The sequence below is a fragment of the Tinamus guttatus genome, unplaced genomic scaffold (assembly GCF_059628265.1).
Source record: "Tinamus guttatus ecotype Peru unplaced genomic scaffold, ASM5962826v1 Tinamus_guttatus_pri_ptg000497l, whole genome shotgun sequence".
Lineage (NCBI taxonomy): Eukaryota > Metazoa > Chordata > Aves > Tinamiformes > Tinamidae > Tinamus > Tinamus guttatus.
In genome coordinates, this window is record NW_028289031.1 from 3,391,977 (window position 1) to 3,411,145 (window position 19,169).

General features: G+C 43.5%; 2 protein-coding genes across 2 annotated transcripts in view; both read right to left on the reverse strand.

Moving 5' to 3' along the window:
• RBFA (ribosome binding factor A) overlaps positions 1–19,169 on the reverse strand; it is a 98,232-nt gene that overhangs the window by 49,961 nt on the left and 29,102 nt on the right. The window lies entirely within an intron of this gene.
• ADNP2 (ADNP homeobox 2) lies at positions 1,342–18,943 on the reverse strand. The gene is made up of 5 exons (XM_088533410.1): positions 18,834–18,943; positions 14,111–14,271; positions 12,534–12,653; positions 9,216–9,305; positions 1,342–4,921 (listed from the first exon to the last, which is right to left on the reverse strand). Exons 3-5 carry the CDS (start codon positions 12,639–12,641, stop codon positions 1,985–1,987), a joined length of 3,135 nt encoding a protein of 1,044 aa, XP_088389536.1. The 5' UTR covers positions 12,642–12,653; positions 14,111–14,271; positions 18,834–18,943; the 3' UTR covers positions 1,342–1,984.

Below are 19,169 nucleotides of genomic sequence, written 5' to 3' on the forward strand. Positions count from 1 at the left end.
AAAGGGAAAGGAAAAAAGAGAATGAATGAGCTACTGTGAGGCTGTGAGAGTCCACTGCTTTTTCTGTCACTTCTGGGAAGGGAGAGCGGGATCCCATAAAGATGTTCATGTTTGCTCAAGGCTGGTAATAAATAACTCTTTAATCAAATAACTTAAGCAGATTCTCTCAGCTTAGGACACTGGGCATTACACACACATTAAAACTCTCTGAAGTGATCAATAGGAAAATACCAAGATTGTATCCAAAATAAATTATTTAAATAGCTTATAGAACCACAGACAACCAGGCAGCAAAGTCTGTTACAAATATCATGTCCTTTCAAAAACAGCACAAAAAAGGAAAAAAAAATCTTTATCTGCTTTAAAAATCCTCCATTGCATAGGACAAAAGTACGCTTACCACTGAAAGAGGGGGAAAAGACACTGGGATGTGTTACCCTGTCCTTGTAAGGCTGGCACAAGTGAACGGATAGGACAGCCTCCTCCTCCTCCTTCTAGAGGAGATGGCAACAGGAAGCAAGAGGAAGGGCACAAAGAAATATATATTACAGGTTGCTTATTACAAGTGTTGAGCATGTATTTGTGAATTTTGGAGGCAATATTTACAAGCCAACTGACACCAAGTGCAATCAGAGAATAAAACTAAACAAGTGATGAGGGCCATCAGTAAACCTCCAATTAACTTTTGACCAACGTTTTCTAAGTAGCCCTTTTGGATGTAATCCAAACTAGGGATGCTAGCCAGCACTGACCAACACCACCTACTTGGTTTTTGTTCAGTTCTTTTTTTATACTTTCTATTAGGGCAGTACAAATCTGCCTCCTGTACCCGAGTCTCACTGGCCAGGGAAACCTGCAGCGGAAAGTGCCGGTTCATCCAGCTCGAGCTGCGTCCGACCAGGCGAGGGCGCGGGCCGGGTAACCGGGATCTGCTACGGAGGGGGAGCTGCTCAGCCACCACCTTAGGCGGCAGCAACTGAGGTCACACAGATCCCTCCAGCAACCTTCAGCGGTTCTTGGAGGGGACTCCTAGAGAGCAGCTACGTGCAGCGAGGTTGCGTACTCCGCACATCAAAGCCGTCTGACGCGCTCTCCAAGTGATTTTACTTTCTGAAATAAGAACCCTGGCGACAACGTTGAACAACAGATACATGAACCACCAGGCTTCAACACCAACAAGAGCAGCTAACACTTCTCTTTAGCAAGACCTGTTTAACAGATAATAAAGTTATATTCACCAACTTGAAATGTGTATAAGAGGCCTTCTCTTGCCCTCCGTATTAGGGCTAGGTAGAAATTACAAGTCACCAGGTTTAACCGGCAAAGGTATTAGCATTGAGGGGGAAGAGAGACCATCAAGTATTTTATTGCTACCAGCGCATCCAGAATTCGGGAAGGGAGGCGCGAGGAAGAGAGAGATACAGGAAGAAAGAGAAACTGAAGGGACATAAAGGCTTACAGTCACTTTCCTCCGTAAGTAGAAAGAAAACAAGGAAAAATAGGGAGTTAAAAAACACAAATAATCAAATAGATGTTTTTCCATCTAGCTTTACCTCAGTGTTTTAACCAAGATTATACATTTTATTGTTTAAAAAAAAATGTTGACATTGCAAAAAAAAATGTTCTTAACAGGACAAAAGTTTTACATGGTGGTATAAAAAGTCTAATGGGAGGCTGAAAGGGAAGGAAAAAAAAGAAAAAAAAGCACCAACACAAAACACAAAATAAAATAAAGAAGTTCTACTCCAGAAAATGTAAAAAGCTAAAATAAATTCCAGAAGTATAAATCTGAAGGTTTTAGCTTTTGCAAATACACAACTACGTGTGTCTTTCACAATAACAGTCACAACTGAGTGAGACCTTTATGCTACAGCAACCCTTCAAGAGGCCAGTCTGCAAGTTAAAACAAATAACTCAAGTACAATAAATGGCTAAACTGATAAGTATGCAATTACGGATTGCCTTTAGTTGTTTTAAAAACCTCTTACATATCTAAGGGTTCATCTTTTATACTCAAACTGTGCTTAACATTTTTCAGCTCAGAAACACTGAAACCCAGCAGCACTGAGGGACTGTGGCTTTTTATCGCCCTTAAGCACACGCTCCTCTTTTTCCCAAAGAAGGTGGCAACATCCACCTTGGGGACACACAGCACTGCGGACAGCAACTCCATTTCTCTTTTCGTAGGATATGGCCTCTTGTGAAAGTAGTCTGTCAAGAACTGTTTCTGACCCTCGTACGACCTGTGATCGTACTGCTGCGGATCTACGGCGAGAGTGCGGAGATCGTCGTTAGAATAAAGAAGTTTCCTCAGCTCGCTCCTAGCATGGGTCTTGTGTCGCTTGAAAGGCACTACCCCCGAATTCCCTTCCTTGCCTGAAGACAGAGCCAGGCCAGAACTTAACGCGTGCGGCTGCTGCTCCCTGCTCGTTTGGTCTTCCGTGAAGCTGCAGCTTTCGGGCTGCTTCCTCTTGAGCGCCACGTTCTCGCCGTTTATGAAGAGCGGCTCCTTCTTCTCGCTGCGCTCCAGCTGCATCTTCATGCTGGAGTTGCTGTCTTTGGGAGCACTTCTGCAGCGCAGCAAGTGCACAGCAATGGCCGTGAGGGTCATGTTTCCAGTGTACACGCCGCAGCAGTGGATGCACTTGAAAGCAGGAGACTTCAAAATCGTATGGACAGTCGGCATTACGTGATGCCTCTCCTTCAAATGCATCTCGTAGGAGTCTTCAGAGAATTTACCAAAGCAAAAGGGACACGTATACGCTTTGTTGCACCAGGTTTTCCCTTCCGCTGTCTGAGGCGTCACTTTGATGTAAATGGGGACAAGGGTCCTTGCACTTATTCCCGCAAGCACTGCCAGATAGACTTCATTTTCCCCAATCTCTTCTTTTGGTAACACTGTACTGAAATCAAAGCGTGGAAATAGAAGGTTGCCCTGAGCATCATTATCAAGCTGGAATCCTCTGTTGCTGTAATCCACACGTACTTTCTTCTTCCCAATATGTTTAGTCTTACTGTGCTCCACAAGGCTTTTTAAGTCATGGAAAATACGTGTGCAAAACAAGCAAGCTAAACCATGCATCAGGAGGTGTTTCATGAGCTCTTCTTCACACAGGAAACACTTGCAGGACAAGCACCGTACAGTCTTTTCCGTCATCCACCTCAAGAACGGCGCGCAAGCCGCAAGCCTGTCGGGCTCCAGGTTTTCCTCGACCTTTATCTCGCCATGCTTGTGAGCCACCTCCATGTGCACCTGGTAGACGTTGGATGGGAAGAGCTCACTGCAAACGGGGCAGGTCTTCCACTGCTTGGCCTGCTTGACAGCGGGGCTGGCGTCGGGCGCGGGCGGCGAGGCCTGCAGGGCAGCGCTCTGCGACGCCACCACCACGGGCGGCGAGGGCGCGCCGGCCGGCGGCTGCGCCACCTGCGCCACCGTGCCCGACGGCACCAGCTGGATGGGCACCTGCGGCGGCGCCACCGTCGCCACGGCACCCCCGGCGGGCACGGGCAGAGTAACGGACACTGGAGCGAGCGTGTACGTGGGGATCCCGTTGACCTGCTTGCCGGTGGGAATCAGCTGCCTCAGGATAGGCCCCGCAGTCAGGAAAGCTGCGTTCTGGGACACGGCAGGTCTCACCGGCTGGTTCACAGGGATCGCGCCCGGGTCGGCAGGCTGGTTGAGCTGAAGGAAGCCCGGCCTGACAGGCTGCCTCACGGGAACCACGCCAGGCGCAACGGGCTGGTTGAGCTGGAGAACGCCCGAGGCAACAGTCTGCGCCACAGGCAGCACCCGGGGACCCAGGGGCCTGTTCACAGTGCCCGGCGAGGGGTTCACGGCAAGAACTCCTGGCGCGACCGGCTGGTTGATGGGGCTAACAGGCTGCGCCACAGGCAGAGCTCCAGCTGCCACGGGAGCACTTATAGCACCAATGGGCTGGTTGATGGGGAAAAGCCCAGGCCTCACGGGTGGATTAAGCGGGAGAACTGCAGGGGCCACGGCTCTGTTTAGGGCCCCCACAGAATTGTTGAGAGGGAGTCTGTGGGAAACAATGATAGGTTGCGACGGCGGCGGCTGGATGTTAACAGCGTTCTGACCTACAGGAAGGTTGCTGGACACCAGCGTGACGTGCGAGGCGGGCACCACGGGAGCAGAAGCCGTGTGGGGAAGGCTACTGGAGGCACTTGGAACAGCCAGCGAGCCGACTGTGTTTTGAACTGCTTTCGCCTGCACCACGGCCTGGCTCTGCGCGTTCTGCGGAAAGGCGAGCTGGATGCACGCCGGGCCCGCCACGGAAGCTGCCGGTGCGGCGGGCGGCACCAGCGGCACAGCAGCCACAGCCACCGCTGCGGGAGGCTTCGGAGCAATATGCATCTGCTTCACGAGCCCTGGCTTCCTAATGTGCTCCGAAATCAAAGATCGGAGCTTGTTCTCCAGGTCCCTGTGCGTTTCAGATGTCAAGACATGATACATTAAAGAATCTCGGCTGTTTGCGGAAGCATTGCATTTCTTGCAGAAGTGCTCAAAAGATTTCTTTTCTTTTTCCTCGAGTCTCAGGCCAAAATAGACACTTATTAGATTTTCAAAATGGTTCATCAGCACATGTTTTTTCATATTGTAATATAATGTGTCTGTAAAGTGACATTTTAGACACATAAAGTTTATGATGTCACTCCTGAATTGTTTCATGCCATCCAAAATGCTGACCGTATAGTTCTGTATTCTCTTGTTAGATGAGTGAAACATCCGGATATGTTTTCCCACTATTTTGGGATCAGAAGCAAATGCACATTTTGGGCAAGGAACCAACAACTCTTGGTCCATTTCATCTTCATGGTAACGGTGCAAGTGATTCTTGAACGAAGTAAGCAATTTGGAAGAGAACTTGCATAAGCTACAGCAGTACGGCTTGGTTCTGTATCTCTGCAAACAAAACAAAAACATCCACTTAGAAATGGCCACTCTAAAGCCCTGTTGTCCATTTGAAAATAAATCTGCACTATCACCTGTCCAAAATGCCTTCACTGGATGTATAGCATAAATCTTCTCAGTTTCATGTAGACCTGTTTTTGGAAAGCAAACTTAAAGATAACATACTTAAAAAGGGAGAAAAAATTAAGTCCTTTTTTCTAATCCGCAAGGAAGCTGTAAGTGGGTTCTGTTCTAAACCAGTTCAGGAAATTATGAAGTCAGTTTTAAGAAAGGGAAATCAATCACAGAACAAGTTATGAAGAATTTCTATGCCACAGCACATAGAAGTGAAACCTTAGCAATGACGATTAGGAGCCCTTTTAAAAAGGAAGCTTTTAACCTTTTACTTAGCAGGTAATGGTGCCACCTCCTATTTACTGGAAAAAAGGTGAAAAGAGAAAGTTCTATGAATATTTCAATATCCTGTCCTTTACTGAAAGCTTTTAAGAAGCACCTCTGCTAGCAAAGCCACAAAAGACTTACATAAACAAAAGTAATAATGACCGTTTCCAAGTATCTCAATACAGCAGATATCCCATTACTGTAATTTCTTTAAGAAGAATACTCGTAACTGTGTGGATTCCACTCAGAATTTAAGAAAACAATTTTTACTGTGAAAAAAAAAAAACCCCCACCAACCAAAAAAACACCCTAATCATTTTCAAGCATTACTTTTCATATCCCTATACATACACACGAACAGCAGCGCTCTAAGTAAACCACGCAAAAAGCACCACAAGCTGTTCTTCCACCACAATATCAGGTCTAGCTAGAACACCTCCATACATGTCCACAGGCACATCGGGAAGAACTGAAGCAAAAACTGCCAACAATTCATTTTGTCATTTCCTATAGCCATGAAGATCACCTATTTAAGCTGCACTGAAGCAAAGTCCAGATTATAGCCTATGAATTTGAAAGTTAGATTTTCATCTAATAATGCCACTGTCCGGCTTGGCTACTGAGCAGTACACTGGAAAAAAGTACTCTTATGTTACAAGTGATGCATGTGCTAAACTCATATACTATTCTGAAGTAAAAAAGCGTTTTAACTTCTTTTACAAACATCGCAATAAACGACACCAAGGAACTGACCCTATTAAGGGCACACTGGTAACATCAGGGGAAGTATTTCTTTATGTCTTCTTAGAAGATTTGTTTACTTTTTGATGGAGATATGAGCAACACAAAGTTTCAGGAATAGGAAAAGCAAGTATTTTGGATGACAGAAACATGGCAGAAATTTAATACTTTAACTGTTTATGAAATAGAGCTCTTCCACAGAGGCACTTTAATCATCTGGTGAGCAGGCCCTGCCTGCACACACATCTAGGTTGCTTCTCGTATTTGCAAGCACTACTGTTCTGGTGTCTGTTAATGGCATCTCAGTCACCTAGAAGTTTGCCAAAACATGGCTAACCCACTTAGGAAAACCAAACCAGTGCATCATCGTTGCACTAGCATAACATCAAAGTACAGAAACGACATTTAAACAGACTCACTAGAGGTATTTAGGGAAGGAAGGGAAAAAAAAAAAAAAAACACACAAGTTAACCCCACTCTGACAGAACATATCCTGGATACGGTGATACTTTCCACATAAGTAATAAGTAATGATTTGCTGTTACACTATAGAGGCATCCGCCATCGTAAATTAATAACGGCCATCCAACTACGGGCCAATGTATACCCTACTCAGGAATTCTTGGCTTGTGGTTTGGGTGAGGGTGCATCAAGAGGGTGCAGGCATTGTCCTGTGAGACCTGTGTCCATATAATTGGTTACTGCCCTGCTGTCCAAGAAGCACAGAGTAAAAGGTATAACAACTTACGTAGCTTGTTGGCTGAAGAGGTCCAGCGACTGGGACGGGAGGTTTATTTGGAGCCCCATATCAGGGATAATAACAACAAACTCTTTAAGCCCAAACTGGTTTTGGTTAAAGGGGTCTGTGTGATTGTAGGGGACATTACTGTCCGCTACAAGAGCGGGTTAACAACTTTGAGTGACGCAGCAGCAGAAAAAGTGGGCAAATATAAACATCTTGTTGAGGAAGTACAAGCTTTGACACTGGCCTTGGAAATTGAATTTGTGGGTTTCCCTATAGGTGCACGAGGGAAGTGGTACAGTGGCAATGAGAGACTCCTCTCCGACCATGGGTTCTCCTCTAGCCATATAAAGAGGACAGCGAGGGTCTTTTCTCAAGGGGCTCTCCTATCCTCTGTTGACATAATACATATTCTCACGAGCCAGGCCAGGCAGTTTTAATAACCTGCCTGCAAGCAGGGGTCAAACAATTAGCTTTAATTGGCTTCTGTCCCTTGATTAACACCTTCCCGCTCCGTCTCCTTGCAAATTTTACTAACCTCTTTCCTCAACCAATAACATCTGGTTCGTCTGCAACGACCGGATTCTCATTCCAAGAGACTAAACTCTCTTTGCTCTCCTGGAACTGTAGGATCTGGTCCTTGCCCCGTTCCAACTGGCAGTAGCAGGGACAGTGGGACTTAACATCTATTCCTGTATGACGCATCCCTTGTAATAATACCAGATATGACGAGGTGGACAGACCACCTCAAAGCTGGAAGAGGTGCCTTGTGATGGCAAGGTTCATTAAATAGCCAAATGCCTCGTCATCTAATTAGTGACGCACATGAACGGATGAACAAGATTCCCACTATCCCTACCTACTATCCAGCAAAATTCTCTGTAATTCTCTCATTCCCCATAACTTAGAGACCAGCAGAAAGACACAGCCAGCAACCTCTAAAAATCCCAGTTCTTCCAGCATTACTGAAGCTTCCATAAAAACAGTAGTGACAGTAAAAACCACACACTAATCTGAACAGAAATCCACTCCAGCCTATTGAGTTTCTCATGCAGCTCAGACAACTTTTTCCTTATTGCAACAAGTTTAGAATAGAACATGCTGAAGAACAACTTTGGTATCACCTAGACAAGCTAAGTGAATGATCCATAATCAAGAAAATAAGGGTGGTTTAAACAAGTGAGTAGGAAGAAGAAGTACTGAAGAGCACCCTTGGCAAATCAATGCCACGGCAGCATATTATGGCCTTTGCAGGGAACTTCATTGGATCAGATTCCAATGCCGGCTTGGAAAGAGGACAGACGAGGACAAAAAGTCACACACCCGAGGTTTTAGACAGGAAAATGGTTTATTCCATCTCCGCTCCCCTCTTCCATGTCCATGTCTGGGGGACAGGGAACTTCCCTTGTTCATCTAATACAGAAGACCTCTCAAGAGTGAATTTTTTAGTCTTTAGTAAGAAAGAGGAGGAAACAGAGAGGAAAAAATGCAAGGATATAGTGCAGATAATACTACCCGGAACCCTGTCATCACCACTGACAGGACTGAATCCATTACCAAAACTAAAAGCAGCCTGGCTGAAGGTAAGTGTAGGCCTTATCTGAGGTAGTGATAAGGAGCTAGGCAGAGACTGCCACGGGAAGAGAAAAACAAGTTGTGTTTGACCCTTTCGCCCCCAAGCGCACGGGAATGAGGAGTCTCCAGTGCCTTGGTCACCCTACAACACCCGAGGCCAGGGTTAGGAAAGGAACAGGACACAGGGCAGACAAAGATGCTATGGGGAGGGGGACACGCTGCTAAAATCAGACTTGGGCTAAAAGCTGACCAAACACCAAGCTATCCTAAAACAGACTTTTCCATAGCCACCAGCCCCCAGTGAAAAGATGGAGCCACAGGACATTAACAGCCCCTCTGCATGGAAGCTATCAAGAGGCAGCAAGATCCAGAAACACCTTCTCCTAGATGTTCTCCTGTCCTTTAGTTACACAATTATTAATGTTGTATTCCAGTGAGTTTCTAATAGACGCTTTTTGTTCATCTCATTCCTGTTTTGCAGATTCCTGCTTCAAATAGTCCAGCCATACAAAAAGTAGCTACACATTATTGGAGCAGAAAAAAAAAAAAAAGGGCCGAAGACTAATGTGCCACCTAAACACCACCAACACACAAGGCTGTATCTTTACGGACTCCCAACAGCATAACATAGCCCTTATGACCAGCTCAATAAAAGAAAACTAATGCAATGAAAGAGTATTTCCTTGCAAGCCATAAGAAAATACATACATATATATTATCTTAAAGCTACTTTTTTTTTTTTAATCACCAGAAGTGTTTCATTGTCATCAGCACTTCTGAAAATGGTTAAGTAGTAACAATTACACATGCAATTCTCCTCACACCTTCTGACACAAACATACATACCTTTCTTTTGCCCACGGCCTCCCATAGAGAGACATCACTCCATGAAGTGTTGGAAAAGTACTTTTCACCTGGGTCAAAACTCTTAAGATTCTGAAAGAAAACCAGAACACAAGACAGTCAGTCTGTCTGCTTTGTAGGTCCATTATGATTACAAGAACATAGTCTAAGTACAGGACAGGGTCGGGGGGACCCACAAAACACATGAAGGGTCTCACCAGTCTCAAACACATCAATGGGTCTCAAAACTCGGTGGTTCTTTGTCCCTTTTTTTATTTTTCCTCAACCCCAAAATCCATCATAACAGCAGAAATAAGTAATGAAAACTCTTAAAAATAACAAATCTACTTCTCTCAAAGATGAGTTAGTTTGTGCTCCCCCCCACCAATAAAGCTAATAGTTTGCAGTCAAAAAAAAATCTAATACAGCACTTTCTGTGGACCTGACAAGCAGCCTAGGGTAAAGAACAAAAACAACGAACACTGAAAGGAAAACAGTCAAACAAATACGCATGCCTGTTGCATGCAAGCTCTGTTTACACTCAGCTTTTGCTTACGTAGCATGAACCTGAAAGCTGCTGTGACTTGAACAACAGGCTACAATGGGACAGAGTTACAATTTTATTCTGAAATATAATGTTTTAGGATTTATTATTTTAACAGTTTAGAGAAAAAAAATGTAGCTTTTTTTTTTTTTTTTTTAAACAGGCTTTTTAGCTTCAATGGGGAAGTTTCCCCAGTGGAACTTGAAGAGCCCTGGGCTAAAAGAAACACTCTTTTTCCATTGTAATTAAGTTTTAGATACTTGGCGTTGGGGGGAGAAGTTACCTGCTTGTCCTCAAACGAAGTATTCCTAGAAACACATGACCTTACAAAGAACTAACCCTACAGCCTTAAAAGACTTAAAGGCTATGGTGCTTTTTCTCACATTTTCTCTATCAAGAGAAAAAACTCAAGACTGTAAGACTGACAGCTTTCCAGCAAACTCCCTCAAATGAATTACATTTTTAACTGTGTAAAACACCACCACATCACAGGACAACCACATGTTTTTCTTGGATTTCTCCACCACTGAGAAACCCTTAGGAACTAGACTAGTTTCCTAAACCCAATAGGTAATGGATGCTCATGATAAGTCTGGATTTTTTTTTTCCCCAAAACATCTGTTTTGTGTAAGAAAAAAGATACTCAAAAAGAGTAAAGAGTGACAGCCAGTCTCACCATGGGGTAAGTGCAGTAAGCGTTAAGTAGTCCATTTCAGACTTTTCCTCTTAGCAAAAACCATCACTGATAGCCCAGAAGAAAGCTTTGATTTGCTAAACTGGTTATACTCTTCCCAGATGTCTTATTTTGAAGAGGGATGGGAAAACAGGATAAAGTAGAGGTGACAACAAGCAGGAAGGGAAGAAAAACAGAACAAAACCTCTGAGAAGCCTTACTAATCACGATGCACTGTGGGCATTTTCTGAAGCATAAAACCAGTATTTTTAAACTGACACCTGTTTTTCTTCCGCATCAAAATCATCACTTTTTTTTTCTAAGGAAAAAAGATTGAAATGGCCAGTGTCTAAATGAAAATTTAGATTAAAGATCCCAGTGTGCTTGACAAGTAGTTTGCCAAAGGAACACCTCTTGTCATCAGTTTAAGTGTATTTAATAATTATTTTGAGAACCAAAGTAGTAATTTCATACAAAAATGCTCATGTTTTTCTTCCCAGCAGAGACCAACTTTAGCCTATAAAATAATCCTTTTGGTCTTCAAGATGCAAATGGATAATACCTGCCTGTGAAATTCCTTCAGTTTCCGAATAAATCACTATTACTACTTCTCATTGGAACAGGTAAGACTGATCTTAAGCTCAGAAACCTGGTCAGGTCTAAATCATTATTTCACACCATTACTTAGCTGTCCTGCCTCAAGAGCCCCATGCCCAGAAATCTACCTTGATATTAGAGAAAAGAAAATTCAGCTGAGCATGTTCCTATTAGGTATCAGACCAACTTTTCTAGTACCAGTAAAGACTCATGGGTCACAAGTGTAAATTAAGTTCTAAAAAAGTATTATTCTTGTAGTCGCATCCAAACAGTTCCAGATTATCTTGAAAATCAATTTCAAGTATTGAACTTGGTTGAGAGAAGTTATTTACAATAAACTAAAACACTGTTTTTGGCCCATACTTCCCATAGCTTATTTCAAAATGAGCATTTGCTGTTTTGCGTTTGTCTCTGTTAAAGACAACCTTATTCCCCATTAAACCTCATTAGTTCCAAGAAAAAGCTGGACTTCACTGCTTCAACTAATTTAATGGCCAGAAAACTGGTATCAGTAAAGCATTTTTACGTTCAAGGGTCTAGTCAGAAAAACTTCCTGCTTAGAGCATTAAGTTCGATACAATATAACCCGGAGTGGTACCACAAGGGACACCACCAATCCTATAAGCACTCCCCCTGCGGCCTTCCTCCTTTTCCTTTCTTTCAGCACCACAGTACTGATGCAAACCTGTACATGAGGTAATGACTATGTGAGCAGGCTGAAGAGCTGGCTTAAAGGCTACTGCTTAGTTAGTCACTCAAAGTATCTCACTACACTTGCACTTCTCTGGTGTTAGGTTGTCAAGTCTGCTGGAGGAAATTCTTCCTGGTTGTTTCACCCAACTTTTGCCAGAAAGCATCCACGATGGTCCCAGGTTCACCTTCATCATCTCAGTTCACTTGCATGTGCTTTAAGATGTGGAACTGAACTACAGTTCAATGAGCTAAATCTGGTATTCTTCTGAAAGCAGTTTTAAAAGCCTGAAACAGATTACTGGATCTCATCTCTGTTGTGTGCAAGTGCTGACAAATTGTACATCCTTCAGAGATTTCTCTTTGACAAGTGCAAGAACATTTAATCTCCAAGTAGATTTGGACTTGATCTTAAAGGTCTTTACCCAACCATAATGATTCTGTGAAGATTCAAATCTTCATTTGCTCTTGAGTTTAAAAGGGGGAGGAAAGTATTTGTGGACATGAAACATTTTATTAATAGTGTTTTACCTGAATCTGTAGTGTTTCCTTTTGCTGAAATATTACTAGCAGAGTATGCAGCACCATCTATAACACATCTTGTTGAGAAATAGTGTTTTAGCACATAACGTTGCCGGAAACTCGAAGTTCCACCCCTAGTATATAAATATTGTCAGATTTGAGCAATTCTTCAAGACAGTTTTCTTTACCTCATCATAAATATTTATGGCAGAGGAATATCATATAAACGGTAAATTTTTTTTCAAAGGTTTGAAATGCAAATTTCTGATTTTTTCACATGCCTTGAATGCTTTACCTTCAACAATTCCCTGCAGCTGTCAAGCCCAATATCCACAAGAATGCCCTTCACCTTTTTTCGAGCCTTCCTGATATTATCAAGATTTTGAACAGGAATTTGAAACATTTTGCACTTTTCCTGAAAAACAAAAAAGGAATATAAAAATAATGTTATGGAATATTTGAACACAGGCATTTGGCATTTAACAGCATTAAAACAAAAACAATTCATGAAAATACACTCTTCTGTAAGAAAAAACAAAAACCTTAAAACAAAGAGCTGGTCTGATTAAAATTTCTAATTAAATCACTTCCTTACTCTTCAAGGAAACTGAAGCTGATTTGGGGAGGGGAAAAAATGCTTTAAATTTCTTCTCGCCCATCTAAATAAAAATTTTTTCTTCTTTCAAATCTCTTCATGACTATATGGAAGCTATACTGTTTTGTGTGCCTTTAGCAAATAAATAAAAGTATAAAAATTTTATAAAGTTCTATTCAAAATATAACTACCACTTCATTTAGCAAGGATAAATATCATCCTTTCATCTTGAATGTTACAGTGCAGGATGAGAAGCCTCTCCATCTGATTGCTTGCATACACATACTTGAAATTCGATTACTAGTAAAACTTATTTCTTGCAAGAGTTTCTGCTGCTGCAAGCTGATCCTGACTCTGGCACAAAACAAAGTGCAGGAAGATTAATGCCATTCAACCAAGCAAAAAATGTAATTAGAACATCAAATTGTATAGCAGTGGTAACTGCATATGCTGAAGTAGGACAAATTGCTGAAACTCTTCCACATCTTCATGTTTCCTGACCTGGAGACTGTGTTGCTCCAGCAGCTGGATTTACTTTCTACCTCCTCTAGCAGGCTGTGCTAACAGGTAGTCCAGCCTTCAGAAAAGGAAAAGGACTAAAGCTGGATTCCAGAAAGGCAGAGTATCTTCTTTGGGTCACTTATTTGAGGAGTTGCATGTTCAGTGTCATGGCTCCTGAGGAGCTAGTGTTTCCAACACCAAATTCCCTATCCAGCTGGGTTGTCATTAAGCATCCACAACTCCTAAAGCAGCAATAAAAACCATACCATGGACTTAGTCTTAAAAGTATGTGCCTCCCTAGATTACTGCAAAGTACAATTTAGAGCCAAGTGCCTAAGACTTGAGAAACTGAAATGGGCAGAGAACAAGTGAGGAGTAGCTCTGTTGCAAAGAGGTCCCGGGAGCAGCATCTCGACTATTTCTTTGTTTGTAAATAGTTCACCGAGGACCCGACAGAGTCTAAAAGACCTCAGTCAATTCATTCACCCAGGATAAGGCTTAACAAAAAACAGTGCATCAGCCCTGATGGTTCTGAATGTCTTGAAAAGCTTTACTTTTTCAAAAAGAGAGATGTTCATTGTCAAAATGAAATCTCGTCCCTCGAATCAAGACTTTCTTGTAGATAGCGCAGGTTTAAAATACCCTCCCACAGAAGCTGGAATATATTACAAATTAAGCCTTACAAAAAGCAGAAAGATATTTTTCTACTCTACGTGCCACAATGCAGCATGCACACACCCACAAAAAAAAAGCATGTTAATTTATGATCAACTCACATGCTATTCTCCTCTTCTTCTCCACCCAAAGGAAAGGTGTGTAGACAGGAATGGAGAGGGAGCCCCATTTGACAGATGCTAGTCTTGTTTTCTACTCTTTTTTATTGGTAATAAGTCTGGAGAACATTCTGACACCATTGGGATGGCTGTAGAAGAGAAACCTAGATGGAACAGAATAAATCACAGTAACTCTTCTGGCCCTGTACCATCAAAACCCAAGCAGGACAACAGAGAAGTCAAATCCTCATTTTAAATTGAAGCCAACTAGGAAATTTGTATCATCTTTGTGGCAATGTTTTTACGATCAGCCCTGGATAACAGCAGGTTACGTAAGCCAACCTCATGACCCAAAGCAGAGTGACAGCCAACAATCTTTTTGAAATAAGGTCCAGAAAAAAAAAATGCGTGGAACAAAAGCAAGGATATTGAAGAAAATGGCTTATTTCCCAGTTTTAAAGTAGCTTATCTTCAATCCAAAGAGATGCATATCACATATGAGATTATTCAACTCATCTTTAAACTGCTTGGGAGCAGAGCATAAAGTTATTCATCTAATATACTCTATATCCCTTAGACCAGCAAGGCCTTATGAAAACAGCCAAGACATTTCAGCCTTCTAAGCTCATTTCCTCAAGCCTTCAGTTTCATACTCTAATAGCGTACTATCTTTTTAAAAAAACAAAACAAAACACTACTGATTTGTTTCTCTTGTATTCTAAATATTCTTCAAGCCTTAGCTTGCACTTCGTTTCCACGCACCTGTATCACACCATGACACCTATATCATTGGTGTATGATATACATCCCATTTATAGTAAGCATATTCAACACAAGAGCACTGCAGCAGAAAAAAGCCAGTTACATACTCTAGGTCATTAATCTCATTAATCTCAATCCTTTTATCACCTTTGCCACCTAGAAGGTAATTTTCTACCTACTTTCTAAAACTATACAAATTTCTTCTTAAAAGATAAAAAAAAAGTACTAATTCGCTAAAATTTCAGAAGTAGTACATTTCACACAGAATCAAAGCAGCTCATTAGCCAAAGATGACAGTTATTGTAGCAGCTGCCACCCCAAGACAAACACAATTTAGGTGAGCAAGGTTAAGCACAATTTCTCAGTGGCATTTTATCCATCAATCTATTCCCATATCTACTGTTGATTTGAATAGTGTACCTCCATAATAATATAACCAGTTGCAGTTTTATATAACACTAAAAACTCACTTCATTTCTGCAGCATATGTAACATGGAACTATGTTCAGCACCATAGCCAACACAATTCTTCCTCATCCTACAATGCAGTAGTATTTTAATACTACGTAGTAACATAGAAGTCTAGACAGTGCCTTATAAGTTCAAGGCAAGCACTGTTAATTCCCCAGGTAAGACTCTACTGAATCATAAATTCTCTACTTGTGAAAATATTTCACTTCTTGGAATAGGAAAAATAAAGTCACCAGAGCATGGAAACCTCACTCCTGCCTTCCTTTCAGTCTTATTGCTTAAGGAAGACTCATTTGTATTAAAGGGGACCTCAAGAGGTCACCAAGTCCAACCTGCTATTTAAAGCAAGGTCATCAATGAATGTATTGCAACCAGGCTATTCAACATCTTGTCCAATCAGCTCTTGAAGACCTCCATGGACAGAGATTTGGCAAACTCTCTCAGAAACCTGTTCCGGAGCTGGACGTTTTTCCAATGAAGACTTCTACCTCACATGAAGTCAGAAACACCCTGTTTTATTTTAAATCCCTGAGAAAACCAAGCATACTCAGTCAAAATACACATGAAGCTGGTATGGAGAGAAGGCATGGCAGCTGCACAAATGTGCCTTCCGTGTGCATGCAAATATATCCAACAGCAGCTCACACACAGATAGAGACCCTCAGGAACTCCTAGGAAATCCATGAAACAGGCAGCAGCACAGAAACCCTACTAAACACCTCACTAAGTCACTGTGACCCCTTTTAGGCATCACGTAAACTACACAGAAGCTAGACTTCAAGATGTGTTTCTAGAAAGGTGCCCTTCACTAGTCTGTTGCTCACAGAACTATTTATAAAAGAAGGATTAACAAAGGCTAAAAAGAGTATTTTGTTCATATTATCTCCTTTGAAACTCAATCATTTCTAGTTTTTATACCCATTTATCTAGCACTCAACTGCACAACGAATTTTTACAAAAGACTGTGCCAGGTTCTGGGATACTTGAATAGCAAGTATTTTTAAAGGTTTCTTTATCAACTTACATTTCAGTGACTATAGCAGCCACTAGAGATAAAGGAGTCACACAAACGTCAGGACAGGCATTTAAGTTGGTACGTCAGTTATAACTGACAAAACAAGCAGAACAGTTTCAATCTTGAAAACGAAATGAATGAACGAAATGCAACCTACAAACCCAAAATACTAAAGAATGCAAACACCATGTGGCAAAGACGGCAGCTAGCAGAGATGTGCTGATGGACTGGCCATAGGAGCTCAGTTTTACTCTGATCAGTTTTGTTTTGGCCCCGTCCCATTCTGAAAGGGATACAAGCCCTCAAAGAGGTCCTATCTGGGTATCTGCATGGACTGTCCTGTCCCCTGTCCTTCCACCTGGGCCTTCCAAGAGGAGGCCTTAGAGGGTTTAGGAGCATATGCTAGTTCCTTCCATGCTTATCCAGCCTTAGGAGGGAGAAACATGTATTGCATCCTCCCAACAACTCTAGATGCTCAAACAGCTTTGAAAAATTTTCCTCCTGTAAAGAAGCAGCAGTCTATTAGAATCGGTACTACCCTCTTAATATTTGTTGTAAATTTACAATTTGTTGTAAATTTAAAATAAGTTTACTGCAAAGAGAGAGAGGAAAAAAATACTAACAACAGAGTTCTAGTCAACAAAATAATGCCGCTTCATCTTAAAACTCCAATTTCTAGACATGTTGAATCTTAACACAGAAATCTTAAGTAAATCAACATTATTTAGGTGTTAAACAAATCTTAAGTTGTTCAGGGATAGGAAAGTCGAGATCTTTTAGTGACAGTAACTTTTTCTTGGATATAAATCACATACCTGTTAAAACAGTCACACTATCCAACACAAAAGGGGACATCACTCAATATTTCAATGTAAAAAAAACATTACGGTATGTGATTGCATAATGAAAAATATAGCTCATTTGCCTCATTTTGCTTTATATAGCTCATTGTCTTATCTACAAAATCAAATCAAAGTATCACTGGTTTGGGTACTTTGTACATTAGTGAACCCTGACACAGAACAGAAGCGCCATGATCAAAGACTGTTCAGAAGAGAAGACCACTTCCTGTCAAGCTCAAGGTGGTGGAGCTTGACTCCCTTCATAGCCCACAGCAGCAAGCAGTTGAGGCCACTCAAGCTCATCAGGACTCAGCTCCATGGAGAGCCTCGCTGGCCTGGGACTAGCCCTACACTAGTCACCCAGTGTGACTCAGAGACCTACAGCACAGCCACCTTCTGCAGCAGAAGGTCCACACTCCGAGTCATCCAAGTAGTCAAATGCCAGGGAGGAAGACAACTGTGGTGAAGGCTCATGCACAAGCTAACTACAACCGCCTTCAATGAGACCTAACCCAAATCAAGGGCTTGCCAGTGGTAAAAGGACAGTATGATAAAATGTTTGTGCTCTCATCACTGTTTCTGAAACTAAAGCTTTGTGAAGTGAACCACAGGATCACTGCTGCCATATAAGCATAGTCATAAACACAAACTAGATATATTTACTACACACCATTTGTCCAAGCGGTGCTCTAAAGAGATTCCCTTTTCTTGCTCAAAAAACAAACCAAGAGACAACTAATATTTCTCACATATGGACTGGGTGGTGATGGGGTGCCTGGAGTTATTCTTTCACATTATTTTATTAGCTGTCCAAATTTTTAAGGGTTCACACCTATATGACACAGGACTTACAGAACCCATCCAATTCCCACCAGTATTGCTCACTTCTCGGAACCAAACTTCACTTCTCTAGAGCTCCATTTCAACTAATAACAAATGCTAATCCTTTACATTACAGATCTATGGACAGTTGCAGGCAGGGTCAAGGTCTCACTCCATGCACAGATTGGAAGCAAAAACTAAACAAATCCCACTACTTCCTCTACGAGGCAATATACTCCTACATATAGTTCCGCCAATCTCTATTTTACAAGTTTTGTTTCCCTATAGTAGTCAGGGTTTCTGCTTTATCAAGACTTGAGGCACTGCTGGAGCACCATGTGAACGTTAAATATGATTTTCGGTTCCGTTACACTCCCAGCTCAGCATAGGTGCCAGCTGCATGGACGCAGCAGCTTTTGGGCAGAAAGCTCCCAGGCACTCATATTGCCTAGGTACCAGTTAGGAGTGCAACCCCAACACGGAGGTCCAGAGAGCGCTGTGCAAGGCGCTTCCTCGCATCCTCCATCGCTTGGGACTGGGGGGAAAACGCCTGCGGGCACCGGCGACTCCCGAGGCGGCTCCCGCCTCGGCTCAGAGACCGCCACGCGACGCCGGGCCCGCGGGGAGCAGCTTCCCCGGGAGCACGTGCCGCGAGCGGCGCCGGCCCCCAGCCTCGGGGCGCCGCGGGTTCCTCCGCGCCGGCCCCTGCGGGCGAGCGAGCAGCGCTCGCGGCGCCGCCGCCACCTCCCCGCGAACCGCGCCGGGCCGCACGCGAGCGCCGCCTGCGGGCGCCGCCGGCCGCGCCTACACCTACCCGGCCGGGCTGCAGGGGGAGCCCGCGGCCTCCCGGCCGCTCCGCCGCTCCGCGCCGCTCCGCTCCGCGCCGCCTCCCGCGGCTCGCTGCGCCGCCGCCTCGGCCGCCGCGCCGCGCCCCTGCCGGCCGCGCCCGCCCGCCGCGCGGCTCCTCCTCCTGCCGCCGCCGGCTGCTGGCGGCCCGCGCGCTCACGAGGGCGGCGGCGGTGGCAGCAGCGGCGGCGCCCGGAGCGGCTCTGCCCCCCGCGCGCAGCGCCTGCCGCCCGCGCCCGCCCTCCCGCCTCCGCCCGCTCCTCATCCAGCGCCAGAAAGAGAAAATGGCGCTCGATTTATCCCA